The sequence below is a fragment of the Akebia trifoliata genome, chromosome 10, assembly GCF_017979445.1.
Source record: "Akebia trifoliata isolate Shusen 1 chromosome 10, ASM1797944v1, whole genome shotgun sequence".
NCBI classification, from domain to species: Eukaryota; Viridiplantae; Streptophyta; class Magnoliopsida; order Ranunculales; family Lardizabalaceae; genus Akebia; species Akebia trifoliata.
Window position 1 is genome coordinate 20,524,209 of NC_141384.1, and position 16,795 is coordinate 20,541,003.

Sequence of the window (16,795 nt, forward strand, 5' to 3'; positions counted from 1 at the left end):
AAGCAGAGACCGCGGCGGCAATGGATACATGTCCGCCGTGGTGCTCATGTTTAAATCAACAAAGGCCCCAAGACAGGAGCTAGCCGCGGCGGCGGTGGGTACATGCCCGCTGCGGCGCGATCCCTTTTCTGCACTTCGTCTCGTGTTGTTATCATATCTTTTAGATCCGATTTAAAGGGGATTTAACTCCAATTGTATTCAGAGCGTATGGAGGCTATAAGTAGTTTATTTTTAGGATTTATTGAGATTGAATACGCTAGAGAAGAAGGGAGAGAGGAGATCAAGTGATTGCTACTGCAATCTCGAATTTTACTGGTTTAAAGATGTTTGTTTCGTACTTCGTTATGAACTAAATTTCGTTACTAGGGTTGAGATGTAACTCAGATACAATTTCGTAGTTATTTTATTTAAATTCAATTCCTTGTTTTGCAATTACTTATTTGTGTGTCTATTTTGAGTTTAATGTTGTCAAATCTTAAGGCCAAAGTTTTGATTGATTTATTGATCTAGGTTTATAATGAGAATTAGAATCTAGGTTAGATTAATAAAATAGATCACGTTAGAATGAATGAACGGTAGAGGTACTTTAGCATGTTCTAAGAGGTTAGTAGTTCAATTTACGATAATTCCACAAATTTTATCACTCTTTGGTATTAGAGTTGTGCTGAGTTAATATTTAAAGGAGTAATCTAGCGTAGTTCGAGAGAAAATACTAGTTGGTATAGGGAATTAAACTTCCAAATAAGGCAAAGCAGGAATTATTTTGAATAATCAATTACGTGGGAGTATTTGTAGTGAAGTCGAAAGCCCTAGGTTTTTAATCCATAAGAATCCATTCTTTCTTGTTTCATTGTTATTTCAATTTGCAATTCTACAATTCTCGATTCATCAAATAGTAGTTTAAGTAATTATTTTTGGTACTTAGTAGGTTAATCCTCGTGGGAACGATATCTTATATTATTACTTGAAACGATTAGTGCACTTGCTAGCATAAATTATATGCATCAAGTTTTTGGCACCACTGCCGGGGATTAAAGATTACTAATATTAATACCAATTGCTTTTATTGCTAATTTGATTTTTATTTATTCTTACTTTATTCGTTTTTCCCTTTTTCAGGTTTTTCTTAGTGTATGAGACGGACAAGGAGCTTGCCAACCGACCTTGATATCAATAAGACACTTAGAAGGCTAACTAGGGAGCGCAAGCAAAGAGCTGAATAAGGAGTTTTAGCAATGGCGGAAGAAAAGAATAATGGTGGTGGTGGAGATGCAGTCCTGAATAGAGCACTAAAGGATTACTCTATTCCTAATGTGGGTGGCTCTACCATTCGAAGGCCACCTATTCAAGCAAATAATTTTGAGATCAAGCCTGCCATCATTCAGATGATACAATCTTCGGTTCAGTTTGGGGGGTTGGCTAATGATGATCCAAATTTGCATATTACAAATTTTTTGGAAATTTGTGATACATTCAAGCACAATGGGGTGATTGATGATGCCATAAGACTGCGTTTGTTTCCGTTCTCATTGGACAGCAAGGCTAAGGCATGGTTGACCTCGCTACCTTTAGGAACCATTACTACATGGGATGGGCTGGTTAATACCTTTCTGACTAAGTACTTTCCACCAGTGAAATCTGCGAAGATGAGGAACGATATAACCAATTTTCTGCAGCAAGATCAAGAATCTCTCTATGAAGCTTGGGAAAGGTTTAAAGATCTCTTAAGGAAGTGCCTTCACCATGGACTACCGTTATGGATGCAAGTGCAAACATTTTATAACGGTTTGCTTTCAAAGACTCAAACCATGGTGGATGCAGCAAGTGGAGGAGCATTCTTCGACAAGACACCGGAGGAAGGATATGAACTTATTGAAGTCATGGCTAGTAACAACTTCCTGAAATTTGATAGGAATGCACAGAAAAGGACAGTCGGAGTTCATGACATTGATGCTTTTACTAATTTGGCTGCTCAAGTTGCTATTTTAAATAATAATTTTAAGAAAATGAATGTTGCTGTAGTTTCTAATGTAGTTTGTGATAATTGTGTAGGGAATCATCCTATTTTGGAGTGTCAAGGCCCATATGAAGTAAATTCTTTCGAACAAGTGAATTATATCAAAGACAATACAATCCTAACTCCAATTACTACAATCAAGGGTGGAGGAATCATCCTAACTTCTCATGGAGCAAAAATGCGAATATGCAAAAATCGCCTCCTTCTTTTCAATCTCAAGAGAAGAAACCAACCATGGAAAACCAATGCATTCATTGATGATACCCAAGCCAATTTCAGAAATCAAGGTGCAAGTATTCGCAACCTTAACATCAAGTTGGGGAGATTTCCAAGTTATTGATGGAAAGAGCTCAAGGAGCACTCCCAAGTAATACTGAGAAGAATCCCAAGGAGCATGTGAAAGCTATAACTCTTAGAAGTGGGAAGGAGTTAGAACAATCAAAGAGGGGTAGCAAGCAAGCAAATGAGGATAAAACTGCTCTTCCTAAAGATTAAGATGCTACCGCTCCTATTCAATAACCTATTTCACAACCATCTTCTAATCCCATTCCTTTTCCTCAAATATTGCGAAAGTAAAATTTAGATAAGCAATTTTCTAAATTTATTGATATTTTTAAAAGCTTACATATTAATCTTCCTTTTGTAGATATGCTGGAGCAAATGCCGAAATATGCTAAGTTCTTGAAGGAGATTCTATCAAACAAGAGGAAATTGTTAGATAATGAGAAGGTTATGCTCACGGAAGAATGTAGTGCTATTCTTCAAAGAAAGCTTTGCCAAAAGCTAAAAGATCCAGGGAGTTTCACTATTCCTTGCACTATTGGTGATTTTAATTTTGATAGAGTTTTATGTGATCTTGGTGCAAGTATTAATTTGATGCCTATTTCTATTTTTAGGAAACTCAATTTAGGGAAAGTGAAGCCTACTATGGTATCCTTGCAGCTTGCAGATAGATCTATCAAGCATCCTAGAGGCATTATTGAGGATGTTTTGGTAAAAGTGGACAAATTCATATTTCCTGCTGATTTTATCATTTTGGATATGGAAGAAGACAAGGATGTTCCACCATCATATTGGGAAGACTTTTCTCGCCACAGGTAGAACTCTCATAGATGTTCATCAAGGTAAGTTGATTTTAAGGGTTCAAGATGAACAAGTAACTTTTAATGTTTTTGAGGCTATGAAATTTCCTTCCGATGTTGATGCATGTTTTGTAATAAGTGTTTTGGATATGGTAGTAGCTGAAAATTTTAATGAATCTTTTCCTCCCTTACCTTTGGAAAATTGCATATTAAATGGTAGAACTTTAGGAACTCTAAGTGATGATGAAGATATAATTAAATGTGTGAATAATCTTGATACTTTGCCACTTTGTGAGTTTCCAAAAAGGCTTAAATTTAAAGAGTTAGGAGCTGTGCATGTTAATGAACTATCATCTAAAAAGGAACCTCCTAAATTTGAACTTAAACAATTGCCATCACATCTTAGGTATGTTTTCCTAGAAGAGTCGTGTTATTATCCTGTTATTATTAACTCTTCTTTGAATGATTTGGAGGAGGAAAAGTTATTGAGGGTTTTAAGGGAGCATAGGAAAGCTATTCGATGGACTATTGATGATATCAAGGGAATTAGCCCATCTATTTGTATGCACAAGATTTTGATGGAAGAGAGCTACAAGCCATTGGTGCAACCTGAAAGAAGATTAAATCTTTCCATGCAAGAAGTGGTGAAAAAGGAGGCTGTAAAGCTTATGGATGCAAGTATCATTTATCCAATCTCGGATAGTTCATGGGTAAGTCTGGTCCAAGTGGTTCCTAAGAAAGGTGGTATGACCGTAGTGAAGAATGACAACAATGAGCTTATACCCACAAGAACGATGACCGGATGGAGAGTTTATATAGATTTCAGGAAACTCAATGATGCCACAAGAAAGGATCACTTTCCTTTGCCCTTAATTAACCAAATGGTGGAGACACTTTCCGGGCATGACTATTATTGTTTCTTAGATGGATATTCGGGCTATAATCAAATTCCAATAGCACCGGAGGATCAAGAGAAGACCACTTTTACATGTCCATATGGAACCTTTGCTTATAGAAGAATGTCATTCGGATTGTGCAACGCCCCTACTAGTTCTCAACGTTGCATGATGCTAATTTTTTGATATGGTTGAAAAATACATTGAAGTGTTCATAGATGATTTTTCTATTTTTGATTCTTCTTTTGATAATTGTCTTTCTAATCTCTCTTTGGTTTTGCAGCGATGTGTTGACACAAACTTGGTCTTGAATTGGAAAAAAATGCCATTTTATGGTTAAAAGAAGGAATTGTGTTGGGACATCGAATTTCTGTTAAAGGAATTGAGGTGGACCGAGCAAAAATTGATGTAATTGAGAAACTTCCACCTCCTACCAATGTTAAGGAGTTAGAAATTTTCTTGGACATGCAGGATTTTACAGGAGATTTATTAAAGATTTTTCAAAAATTGCTAAACCTCTTTGTGAATTGTTGGTAAAAGATGCAGTTTTTGATTTTTCCAAAGAATGTTTAGATGTTTTTGAAACTCTTAAAGTGAAATTGATATCTTCTCTTGTTATTGCTGCACCCGATTAGGAATTGCCTTTTACTTTGATGTGTGATGCTAGTGAATATGCTATAGGTGCTGTTTTAGGACAGCGAAAAGATAAGGTCTTTCATGTGATTTACTATGCTAGCAAAGTTTTGAATGAGGCTCAATTGAATTATGCAACTACCGAAAAAGAGCTTTTAGCAGTTGTTTATGCTTTTGACAAATTTCAATCTTATTTAATAGGTTCTAAAGTGATTGTCTACACCGATCATTCGGCTTTGAGCTATTTATTTGCTAAAAAAGATGCAAAGCCAAGGTTGCTAAGATGGATTTTACTTTTGCAGGAATTTGACTTGGAAATCAAGGACAAGAAAGGAACCGAAAATATAGTTGCAGATCATCTTTCTAGGATGGATAATGTGCAGCCAAATGAAGAAGTTGATGGGGATATTAATGAAAAATTTCCGGATGAGCAGTTGTTTGCAGTTGGAGAAGCCCCATGGTATGCTAATATTGTCAACTATTTGGCTAGGGGGATTGTGCCTACCGAACTCACCCACCAAAGGAGGAAGAAGTTCTTTTCAGATATTAAGTATTTTATATGGGATGATCCATTCCTTTATAAGATGTGTGGTGATCGTATAACTAGAAGATGTGTGTCAGAAGAGGAGATGGAGAGTATTCTTCAACATTGTCATTCTCGCGAAGTTAGAGGACACTTTGGACAACCAAGACAAGCAAAAAATTTTACAATCAGGATTATTGGCCAACTCTTTTTAAATATTCATATAATTTTGTTGCCAATTGTGATAAATGTCAAAGGGTTGGGAATATATCTAGGAAAAATGAGATGCCTCTAACAAATATTTTGGAAATTGAATTGTTTGATGTTTGGGGTATTGATTTTATGGGTCCTTTTCCATTTTCTTTATCTAATTGTTTTATTTTGGTTGCTGTAGATTATGTGTCCAAGTGGGTTGAAGCTGTAGCATTGCCAACCAATGATGCTCGGGTGGTGGTGAGATTTATGAAAAAGTATATTTTTACAAGATTCGGAACACCAAGAGCTATCATAAGTGATGGAGGATCACACTTCTGTAATAAACAATTTGATTCACTTCTGAACAAATATGGAGTGACACATAAGGTGGCTACACCCTATCATCCACAGACAAATGGTCAAGTTGAGGTATCCAACCGTGAGCTAAAGAGGATTCTAGAGAAGATAGTCAATTCTTCAAGGAAGGATTGGTCAAGCAAATTGGATGATGTTCTATGGGCCTACCGAACAGCGTTCACGACACCTATTGGAATGTCTCCATATCAATTGGTTTATGGTAAATCTTGTCATCTCCTAGTTGAGTTGGAACATAGATCATATTGGGCTGTTAAGTTCTTGAATTTCAATTTACAGGTTGTAGGGGAGAAGAGACTGTTACAGCTAAATGAGATGGAAAAGTTCTAGAACGATGCTTATGAGAATGCTAGGATCTATAAGGAAAAGACGAAGTGATGGCATGATAGGCACATTCACAAACGGGAATTCAAAAAAGGACACCAAGTTCTCCTCTTCAATTCAAGACTTAAACTTTTTCTGGAAAAATTAAGATCACGGTGGTCCGGTCCTTTCACTGTCAACAAGGTCTTACCATCGGGGGCAATAGAAGTCAAGCATCCTTTGAAAGGGATTTTTACAGTAAATGGGCAACGATTGAAGCACTACTTCGGAGGGAACTTTAGTACCGAGCGGGTGTCCATTTTACTTTCAATTCCGAAGTGAAGATTCAAGAAAGTCTAGCTAAAGACTTAAATTTTAGCGCTTCTCGGGAAGCAACCCGATTTAATTCCAAAATTAAAATTTCAAGGATTTAGGATTTCATTAGTTTATTTTATTTTAGTTTTAGTTGTTATTTTATTTTATTAAGTAGTTTAGGATTTGTTTTATGTTATTTGTTTTGATTTTAATTATGTTTGTTTTATTTTTCAGGTGAATAAAGGATTTCTGTGCTGTCCATTCAATTCCGCAGCAGCGGTGGGTACATGTGCGCCGCGACAGTTTCTAAAAATCAGATAAAGAGGCCAAGCCCCAAATTGAAGGAATTAGGGCAAGAACCACGGCGGAAATGACTTACCCACCGCGGCGCGAGTCGCGAAGTTGGAATTTTAGGGGGTTAAACCCGTCATTTGGTTCAAACTTCTCACATTCTCTCCGCCCCTTTCTCTTCTTTTCTCCAAAAACCTCTCATTTTCCTTCACCTCTTCATCTTCCTCAACCTTCTACCTCCCCTAACTCTATTTAAATCCACAAAATTTCTTTCATTTATTCATATCACTCTCACTATTCTTGTTTCTTCTCAGAAAAATGAAAGGATGCTACTAAGTTTGGGGGAAGGAAGGTGATTGCATTGAAGTTCGGATTCGAGATTTGAAGAAGAGGTTAAGGTTTGCAAAAGTGGTAAGGGTTTTCTTCTCTCTTGATTGAAGTTCTGTATTTGGTTGATTTCTGATTAGAAGAATTTTATTTGGGTTATAATGGCTTCATCAAGTACTTCTAAGAAGAGGAAATCTAGGGTTGTTTATGATAAAAAAAATTTGTTAGTGAAGATGCACAGAATAGGTTCTATGAATCGGTAACTGGTAGAAATCCCATAGCAGAAAGGGGATTAACTGTCACAGCTGTAGGATATCCTCGTATTAGGGGGATTATAGAAGAGAGGAAATGGGAAACGTTTTGTGCACAACCTAAGCCTGCAATAGTACCAGTTATGAGGGAATTCTATGCCAATGCTCCTGAACATGACCATAGGAAGGTGTTTGTTAGAGGAAAACAGGTCGATTTTAGTGGGGAGGCTATCAACAAATTTTTCAAATTACCTGATATTATGAAAGATGATTATAATAGATTCGTTGGGAGGCAAATAGATTATCAAGAGATATTGCAAGAGATTGTTGTATCAGGTACCCAATGGAAGCTAACAGAAGAAAAACGTGTGACATTTCTGAGCATTGGGCTCACTAAGGACTGTAAGGCTTGGTACTATTTTCTAGCGGCTAGAATGATGCCAGTAAAGCATTTTAGTGATATTAATAAGGAAAAGGCAATTCTCTTGTACTGCATTATGACTGGAAAATCTATTGATGTGGGGAAATTCATATCTTCTCATATTATACAGTGTTACAAGCACACTTCCATGTCATTATTTTATCATTCCTTGATCACTGCATTGTGTGTTGCTGCTGGGGTCCAATTTGGGGCAGATGAGGAGACTTTGGCTCCTATGGCTGCACTTTCTGACAGTAAAGTGCAAGGTATGAAAGGGGTTGACAGAATGGCACCAGTTGGTCAGAGTCAACAGGCAAGACCACAGTCCTCCAGATCTCTCACTATGGCTGAGCGGATGGAGAGGTTGGAAGAAAGGGTTAATCAGCAAGGCGAGCAGCTCCAACAGTTTACAGAATATCAGTATGCCTGCAACAACACTCTTGAGTTGATGATGAGGCAGCTAGCAGTGGGGATAGCAGTGGACATGTCACAGTTTCCTAACATGCCAATTTATCCAGGAAAGTCACATGGAGAGGGACTGAGGTCTTCTCGGGCAGAGGACTTAGATGGAGATGAGGGTGATGGAGCAGCTGAGGAGGAGGAGATGTAGTCTCTATTTTTATTTCGTTTTACTTTTCTGTCTATTTTTTTGTTTTTGATTTCAGTTTTATTTTCTGGATTTATTAGTTATGTTTTGTTTTATCTTGGATATTTGAACTAAGTATCAGTTTTCTTTATGTGAGTTAACGACTTAACATTGGTTGCAAGTGTGGCTTTTTCTTTTTCTTTTTAGGATACTACTTGAAAAGAAAGGAGAAAATGTCGTTGTACCCGAGAAAAATCGATAAGGGAGTTATTATGTCCCTTAATTTCCTTACTTTAGTTTGTTTGCTTTTGTTCATTGAGGGCAATGAAGATAATTAAGTTTGGGGCGGGGGGGAGGATAATTTGATTCTTTTATTCTTTGAGTTGTTAGTTGCATTAAAGTCATACTATCATTATTTTCATTCTTTTATTTTTCGTTCTTTTATTCTTTTCTATTCTTTTATTTGTTTTCTGCATTAAAATTTTTGCAATAAATTTTCAACTTTTGAGCATTTCTTTTGTTTTCGAGCCAATTCATAAAGTCAATGATGATAACTTGATTATTGTGATATGTGGCTGTTGAGTTGGAATTCGATATTACTTAGACTTTGAGGATAACTTGGACGTTTGTTTGTTTGAATTGGATATTCAATGTTGGTCTAGTATGGTAATTTTGAATAATGATCCTGTTTTGCTACGTAGAGACATTTTATTTAGACATTTGTGAATGAAAAATAGGCCTCAACAGATTTTAGAACTTGGCTGATTGTCGCTCAAGGCGAAATCCTAGACTTTCATGTTGCTTAGGAAATGATTTAGGCTATCTTTGGACCGTTTGAGCTTTTCTTTAAACTTATTTTCCTACTTGATTTTGAGTCTAAACACTTATCCTTACCTTTAATGAGAATATTCACTTGTGTGTGATTTGTTGAGATTGAAGAGCAAAAATCCATTGTTAAGGGAGAAAAAGATAGAAAAGAATGTTGTTGACCCCGATGATAATCAAAGATAAGTTAGGGGGTCTTGAAGAAAAATGAAGGAGGGATACAAATTTGAAGAAAAGTGTTCTACATTTTTATTTTTTTTTTGCATTATCATAAAAAATAAAAAAAAATAAAAAAAAATAAAAAAAATAATAATTTGATGGTAGTAGTGGTAAAAGTGTGCGAAAGTGCTATAGCACAAAAGAAAGACGGAAAGTATGAAAAGTGAAGTTGTCATGTTAGTATTCTTAAGCTCTTTAGAATGTTACATTTTGTTCGATTGTGAGTATTCTCATTCTTTGAATTATCCTATCCATTCTTTTTGAGCCAATACATAAACCTAACATTACAAGCTTAATTAAGACCTTTTGATCCGAGGTGGCATGAAGAATTTACATTAGTGGAGAGTGACAAGAAAGTCAAGCTTATGAGATTTGATATTTTCATTACTATTTAGAGGCCAAATTTGTTTTCATTGTTTTTATAAAATTATCCGAGTGGTAGAATAGATTGTTTTAGAGATTGCTTGCTTGGATTTTTCAGAGGATTGATGATTTAAATGGGATGAAAGTTTGGGTGATTTTTCTAGCTTTTGTAATGTCCAATAGATTATTGACGCTTTATGTTATCAGTGATTTTTGAGACACTATTTTGAATTGTGCTTGTTAAATGAATCTTGTTATTCAAAGTTGAAAAGTTTGAAGTTAGTTTTGATTCAATTCGTTCTAGGTTAGGTTTATTTCTATTTTTGCTCGAGGACTAGCAAATGTTAAGTTTGGGAGAATTTGATAAGTCGGTTTGTAACGACTTATTCTATGAAATTTTACTTGACATTTTGTTAATTTGTGAGTGATTTTATTTAGTAATCATTCTTTTTATTGTTTTAGGTAATAAATGGGTAAGAATACAAAAAGGAAGCAATTCAGGGTGAAATAGAAAGAAAAGACGAGGTTTCAGAGAATGGAATACAAGTGGCAGAGGTCATCGCGGCAATGGATACATGTCCGCCGCGGCGCTCGTGTTTAAATCAACAAAGGCCCCAAGACAAGAGCTAGCCGCCGCAGCGGTGGGTACATGCCCGCTGCGGCGCGATCCCTTTTCTGCACTTCGTCTCGTGTTGTTATCATATCTTTTAGATCCGATTTAAAGAGGATTTAACCCCAATTGTATTCAGAACGTATGGAGGCTATAAGTAATTTATTTTTAGGGTTTATTGATCACATTAGAATGAATGAATAGTAGAAGTACTTTAGCATGTTCTAAGAGGTTAGTAGTTCAATTTACGATAATTCCACAGATTTTATGACTCTTTGGTATTTAAATTTACATAGAGATGTGTTGAGTTAATATTTAAAGGAGTAATCTAGTGTAGTTCGAGAGAAAACACTAGTTGATATAGGGAATTAAACTTCCAAATAAGGCAAAGCAGGAATTATTTTGAATAATCAATTACGTAGGAGTATCTGTAGTGAAGTCGAAAGCCCTAGGTTTTTAATCCATAAGAATCCATTCTTTCTTGTTTCATTGTTATTTCAATTTGCAATTCTACAATTTTCAATTCATCAAATAGTAATTTAAGTGATTATTTTTTGTACTTAGTAACTTAATCCTCGTGGGAATAATATCTTATATTATTACTTGAAACAATTAGTGCACTTGCTAGCATAAATTATACTCATCACCCTGCCCCGAGTTCAGATGATCATAGATCACGTTAAGACATGTTATGACATTTGTAGTCATTTTTATAGTCATTTAACTTTTATCGGTAATGTACATGTACTTTACTTATGATCATCGGTACCCATTTACATGTTATGATATTTATGACTTTTAACACATGTTCTTGTTCTGTTGTTCACATTCTCATGTGCCTTAACCATTTGTGATTCATCATAATGTATTGTCAAGGTCTATGGATAGGACTCATGCACGAGATTCGCTAATTGAGCCAATCAGGAAGTCCATCGTGATTGCCAACGGAGTGATGAGTGGATGGGGGTGTATTTATTGAATGGGGTGCATTAATAAGCATGAAGGTGTATGCATGGGCTAGCTTAACGTTTGGCAAACATTCTAGTTTGTGCATTATGCATGGACTACTAGTGATTTATTGAGTCCATGCTTAAAAGCCGGATTGTGCAAATAATGGTCAGTCCGTATACTGTATATGGACTAGTAGGCTTTTACTTAACCCCTTGCATTGTTAGGTCCACTGTTCACGATTTTTTTCTTATCCTTCACCTAGGTCAACCATAAAGCCCACAAAATGCTATAAAACCTAGGTCAACAAAGATCTCATGGCTCCAAGCTCCTTCCCCACTCTTAGAAGCGTGCAAACTGCTTCTAATCTCCCCAATCTCAAAAGGTATGCTATTGTTGATTCATTTTTTACTCAATGGCTAGCTTTTATGGCACAAGAAAAAAAGATTAGGTGGGATTCAAACAACCTAGGTTTCACACTTTCTTTAGGGATGGTTGAGGTTAGATGGCACCTAATTGAGGCTCTTATGGAATTTTGGATCCCCGAGCTCAACTTTTTTCAGTTTGAGGAGATTGAAATGACCCCAACGGTTGATGAATTTGAACACATTCTTGGATTCTGCTATTCGGAAAGGGTGGTGGTCCCACCCTTGCGAGATAATTATAGGAAAGAGGCATCAAATTTCTTAGGGGTTCCTAAGAACAAGTTGGAGAGTTTAGATGGAAACTCTCTATTTCTCAAGATTTCTAATTCCTCTTTGCTTCGATGGCTCAAAGATGAGACCTCTTTATCATGCTTTGATGTGTTGACACTCATTGTAGTAAACCAACTCTTGTTTCCTCGAAGTGACGAGTTTCTGAATCCACCCCTAGTAAGTGTGATTGACCAAGTTCAAAAAAGCTCAAGGGTTGCTCCTATGCTCTTTGGGGAGACCTACTTATCTGTCTCGACTTGCTCGAATGGGAGGGAGTGTGTGTACCATGGTTGTGCTACTCTTTTACATGTGAAGTCTTGATTTTTATTTTAGAAATAATTTCACAAGATATCATTTGTTTGACTTCCTTTTCTTTTGTAGCTTTGGTTCCTTAATCACACGTCCTTTACCATAACGATTAGACGTCCGTTCAACGTTCATGTCGATTTGGTTGTCCTGATGAACAATAAATAACTTCTCATTTTTGCTAATGGCAAAGTAGGTTGGTTCAACAGTTTGAAGAGCTTATCTGAGGTAAATATATGTTGGGTGGGGCCTTTAAGCTTTTCGCATCTCCTGTGATTTAAAGCCACTTTATCATGTTGATTGGTTTACGAGGTGCCACTCATTATATCCCATTTTGAGTTTTGAGGCAGTTTGGGTCAAAACAAGGTATAGTGATATATGGGGATCTTGATGAGTTGGTCAGGCCCTTTACTCATTTTTCCTAGAAATTACGGGATCGTTTGGAAAGGGCTTGGCATAGTGTGAAGATTTTTTACCATCCCATTTTCCTTGGCCACTCTTTTCATAATTATGTATTTTAGTTGAAGAGGTAGATTGCTGAAGCGTGGTACCTCCTGTTGAGGTGAAGTCCATATCCACTCATTTTTTCGACCATTAAGATAGGTTGAAAAAGTTGCGAGTGTCGAACAAAAGGCTTGAAGCGATTTGGCTTTGCTTCGATAAAGAACTACAAGCCCAGGTAACTTGACTGAAGTCAAAGATCGTTGATTTGCAAGAAAGACTTGCTTCAAGGATGCATCCTGATATGAACGTTGAGTATTTAGTGAGTCGTCATGCTTCAAATGCGGAGAAAATCATCATTAACCAGGCAACTCAAATCAAAGCCTTAGAGGATAGAGTTGTTACTTACTATGCTTCTTATGGAAATGTTTGAGTGTTTTTTCCCTCGTTGTCCTCTTTTTGTACTTTACTTTCAAGAAGAGCCACGTAATGCTATTTGAAATGAAAAATAAGTTTTTTACGTAGTGGCCTCAAATATATATACTGCTTTTGAAAACTCTTGGTTTTGAGAAAGTCCTAAATTCTTCTTCACAGGCTAAAAAAATAACTTTGATGATGCATTTCTTTTTATTTTAGATTTTGCAAGAATGCCTTTGTTAAATAGCTTATGACAGACCAGTGTTTGATAACTCTGAGCTTTGATGATCATGGTATTTTTGCCAAATATCGAGGAGGCAAGTGTCAACTAATCCTTAGCATCTTTAGAGTCATCCCTGAGGCTAAGAATTTTGACTGAGTAATCTTCGTCATACTTGTTGGAAAAATGAAGACTTCAAAAATTTTTATTATTTTTTTTGTCATTCACAGTTTATACTCTCGTGGGCCAAGAGTTCTTAATTTAATTTTGTTTTTTGTTTTTTTATTTTTTTTGTTCCCATTTTTTCCCCTGGAGCCGGTTATGGTTTCACCAAAACCAGTTTCTACATTTTTGAGCATCAATGCCCTTTTCAGGTTTTCATAGTGCTGATGGTATTGATCTTATCATAGACTGATTTTTTTACTCACAATGCCCTTGCGGCTTTTCACCATGCCCTTTCCGTCTATGCTTGTTTTATAGATTTTCACTTTGAACTCCTTAATTTCTTTGTGCCCTTCGTGGCTTGGTGACTCAAGTTGAGTTGCGAGATCAAACATTTTACTCTTCTAGTAGCGTTTTTTCTTAAGTAATAGATCTAGACTCCCTTATCGAGTTCCTCCGACGATTTTCATGTTGTAGTGACTCAAGTTGAGCTTCAAGATCAATGATTCTACACTTCAATTCTCTCTATTTTGTCAAATAACCAACCTGATCTCTCCTCTCAGATTCTCTAATGACTTCAATGGCTTGAAATCCGAATTGAGTAACTAGATCAGATATACGTTAACATTATTTTCCATGAGATGCTTCCACCATTACTAAGTTTCCTTAAACCATTCCTTGATCTAAGAGAACTTTAAGTAAGATGAAACCTAGGCTTAGGCTAGGATTGCAAAGGATAAGGAAGGCTGAATTGGGGTTTTATTGAGGGATACAATGAAAACGTGGTTTGTCTATTTTTTTCTAAGAATATGATCTATGTCTCCTCCTAGCGTTTTACGAACTTATTTAGGTGGGAGATTTGGGTTGAGCTTAAGATCAAACATTCAAGATTTTTTTGACTTTTTTGATTTTTTGTATTTTTAGCCATTCACAGTTTATCCTCATGCGGGCTAAGACTAAACTTTGGTATTGTCTTTTGGCTTTACTCTTTTCTTCTTCTTCTTTTTTCTCGATAATGGTGACTTTCCTCGATTTTGAGTTAATAAATGAATGTGATAGCTCAAAAATGGTTAACTAAGGATAGATAATTGTTCAAGTAATAGAAATATAACCTCTCTTCATTTCAAGGTATGACTTTAGGCGTAGTATTTTTTATGGTGTCAGTGTTGATCGATTGTGGAAAGACTTTCCCATCCATCTCTGTGAGGATTAACGCTCCTCTAGACAGTACCTTTTGGACTACGAATGGCCCCTTGTAATTTGAAGGGAACTTTCCTCTTACGTCTTCTTGTATTGGCAGAATCTTCCTCAGAACTAGGTCTCTTAGTACAAATTCTCGAGGAAGAATCTTCTTGTTATAAGAATGTGTTATTCTCCGTTGATAAGTTTGACCATAACAAATTGCTGAAAGACGTTTCTCTTTTATTAAGTTCAACTGATCGAATCGGGCTTGGACTCATTCTGCTTTATCTAGCGCAACTTTTTTCTAGATCCAAAGAGAGGGAATCTTGACCTTAACAGGCAAGACTATTTGCATTCCGTAAACCAGTGAATAAGGTGTTGCCCCAGTCGAAGTTCGGATTGACGTCCGATAAGCGTATAGAGTGAAAGGTAACATCTTACCAATCTTGTAAGTGACAACCATTTTCTTGATAATCTTCTTGATATTTTTGTTCGTGACTTTAACTACTTTGTTCATCTTTGGTCTATAAATGATTGAGTTATGATGAGTGATTTGAAAATCCTTGCACATCTTGGACATGTCTTTATTCTTGAGATTCTTAGCGTTATTGGTTATTGGTTATCATCCTACTTGGGAGGACATACCGACATTTGATGTTGTTCTTCACGAATTTCAAGACGTTGCCCCTTATGACATTAGAATAGGATTCAATTTCTACCCATTTTGTAAAATAGTCAATGGCGAACAAGATGAAGCGATGCCCGTCAGAGGTTTGAGGATTGATCTATCCGATGACGTCCTTGCCCCAGAGTGAGAAGGGTCAGGGGAAGTCATGTTGTACAATTCTGAGGGTGGCGCATTGATTTTGTTGACATAGATTTGACACAAATGACATTTTCGAACTTGTTTGTACCCGTTGCTCTCCATAGTCATCTAGTAGTAACTCATTCTCATTATCTTCTTTATAAGTATATGTCCATTCATATGAGGTTTGTAGACTCTACCATGTATAGTTTTGATCAAACGTTGAGCTTCTGCTTCTGTTACACACCTTAGGAGGACCTCATGGTGTGACTTTTTGTATAAGATACAACTACTTAAGAAGAACTATTATGCCAATCTCTGAATTGTAATTTGGTTATTTGTTGTGGCATCAAGTGGGAAAGTTTGATCCTCCAAAAATACCTTGATTTTTGCATAACATGGTTTTTCCTTAGGCTCTTTAATTTATACCGATAGACAATATGCTAGCTGATCTTGAATACCAATCTCGATAGGGTCAACAATGGTATCTTCGGAGATGCTGACCATTGAAGCATGGGTGGCCAACACGTCTACAAACTGGTTCTTAGCTTTTGACATATAAATGAATCAGATATGAATTAAGTTTGAGCTCAGATCCTTGAGATACTCATAATAGGAAATTAACTTCTGCTATCGGGTCTTCCATTTTCCTGTTATCTAGTAGATTATCAGACTTGAGTCTCCAAATACATCTATTTTATCTACTTCGAGGTCAATCTTTATTTTTAACCCCATAATGTATGCTTCATACTCGGCTTCGTTATTGGAACACTGAAACCTTAGTTTGACTACAATGGGAATATGAGTTCCATCTGACTTAACCAGGACTGCCTTAATTCAGTTTCTCTTATGATTTATTACTCCATCAAAGTACATTTTTCAGCTTGAGTTTTTTTCTTCATTGTCGTCTTCAGCTTCAACAAACAAAATGACTTCATCAGGCAAATTTATCTATAATGGCTCATAATCGAGTAGAGGGTGTTCTGCTAAGTGGTCATCAATGGCTTGTTCTTTGATGAATTTTTGAGTGACACAGGTGATGTCAAACTCAGATAATAATAGTTTCCATTTTGTAGTACATCCCGTTAGTACCAGTTTCTCAAAGAGATATTTCAAAGAGTCTATCCAAGCAATGAGCATAGTCGAATAACTGAGCAAGTAGTAGCATAAGTGTTGTGATGCCTAAACAAGGGCACAACACATCTTTTTGAGAGTTGAATAGTTCACCTCATAACTTGTGAATTTCTTGTTAAGATAGTAGATAGCTCGTTCTTTTCAACCAATCTCATCATGTTGTCCCTATACACAACCCATGGAATTTCTTACACGAAGAGGTACATCAACAGAGGTCGAGTCGGTGTTGGAGGAACCAAGACTTATAGATTAA

General features: G+C 36.3%; 1 protein-coding gene and 1 non-coding gene across 2 annotated transcripts; one reads left to right on the forward strand and one right to left on the reverse strand.

Annotated features, from left to right (window-relative positions):
• Nucleotides 1-1,643: 1,643 nt before the first annotated feature.
• On the reverse strand, nucleotides 1,644-1,750 carry LOC147393238 (small nucleolar RNA R71). Its single transcript, XR_015182466.1, has one exon. It is a non-coding gene; the product is annotated as a small nucleolar RNA R71 (small nucleolar RNA).
• Nucleotides 1,751-2,356: 606 nt separating this feature from the next.
• Nucleotides 2,357-3,118, forward strand: LOC147393239 (uncharacterized). The gene is made up of 2 exons (XM_086455088.1): nucleotides 2,357-2,465; nucleotides 2,664-3,118. Exons 1-2 carry the CDS (start codon nucleotides 2,357-2,359, stop codon nucleotides 3,116-3,118), a joined length of 564 nt encoding a protein of 187 aa, XP_086311214.1.
• The last annotated feature ends 13,677 nt before the right edge of the window (nucleotides 3,119-16,795 follow it).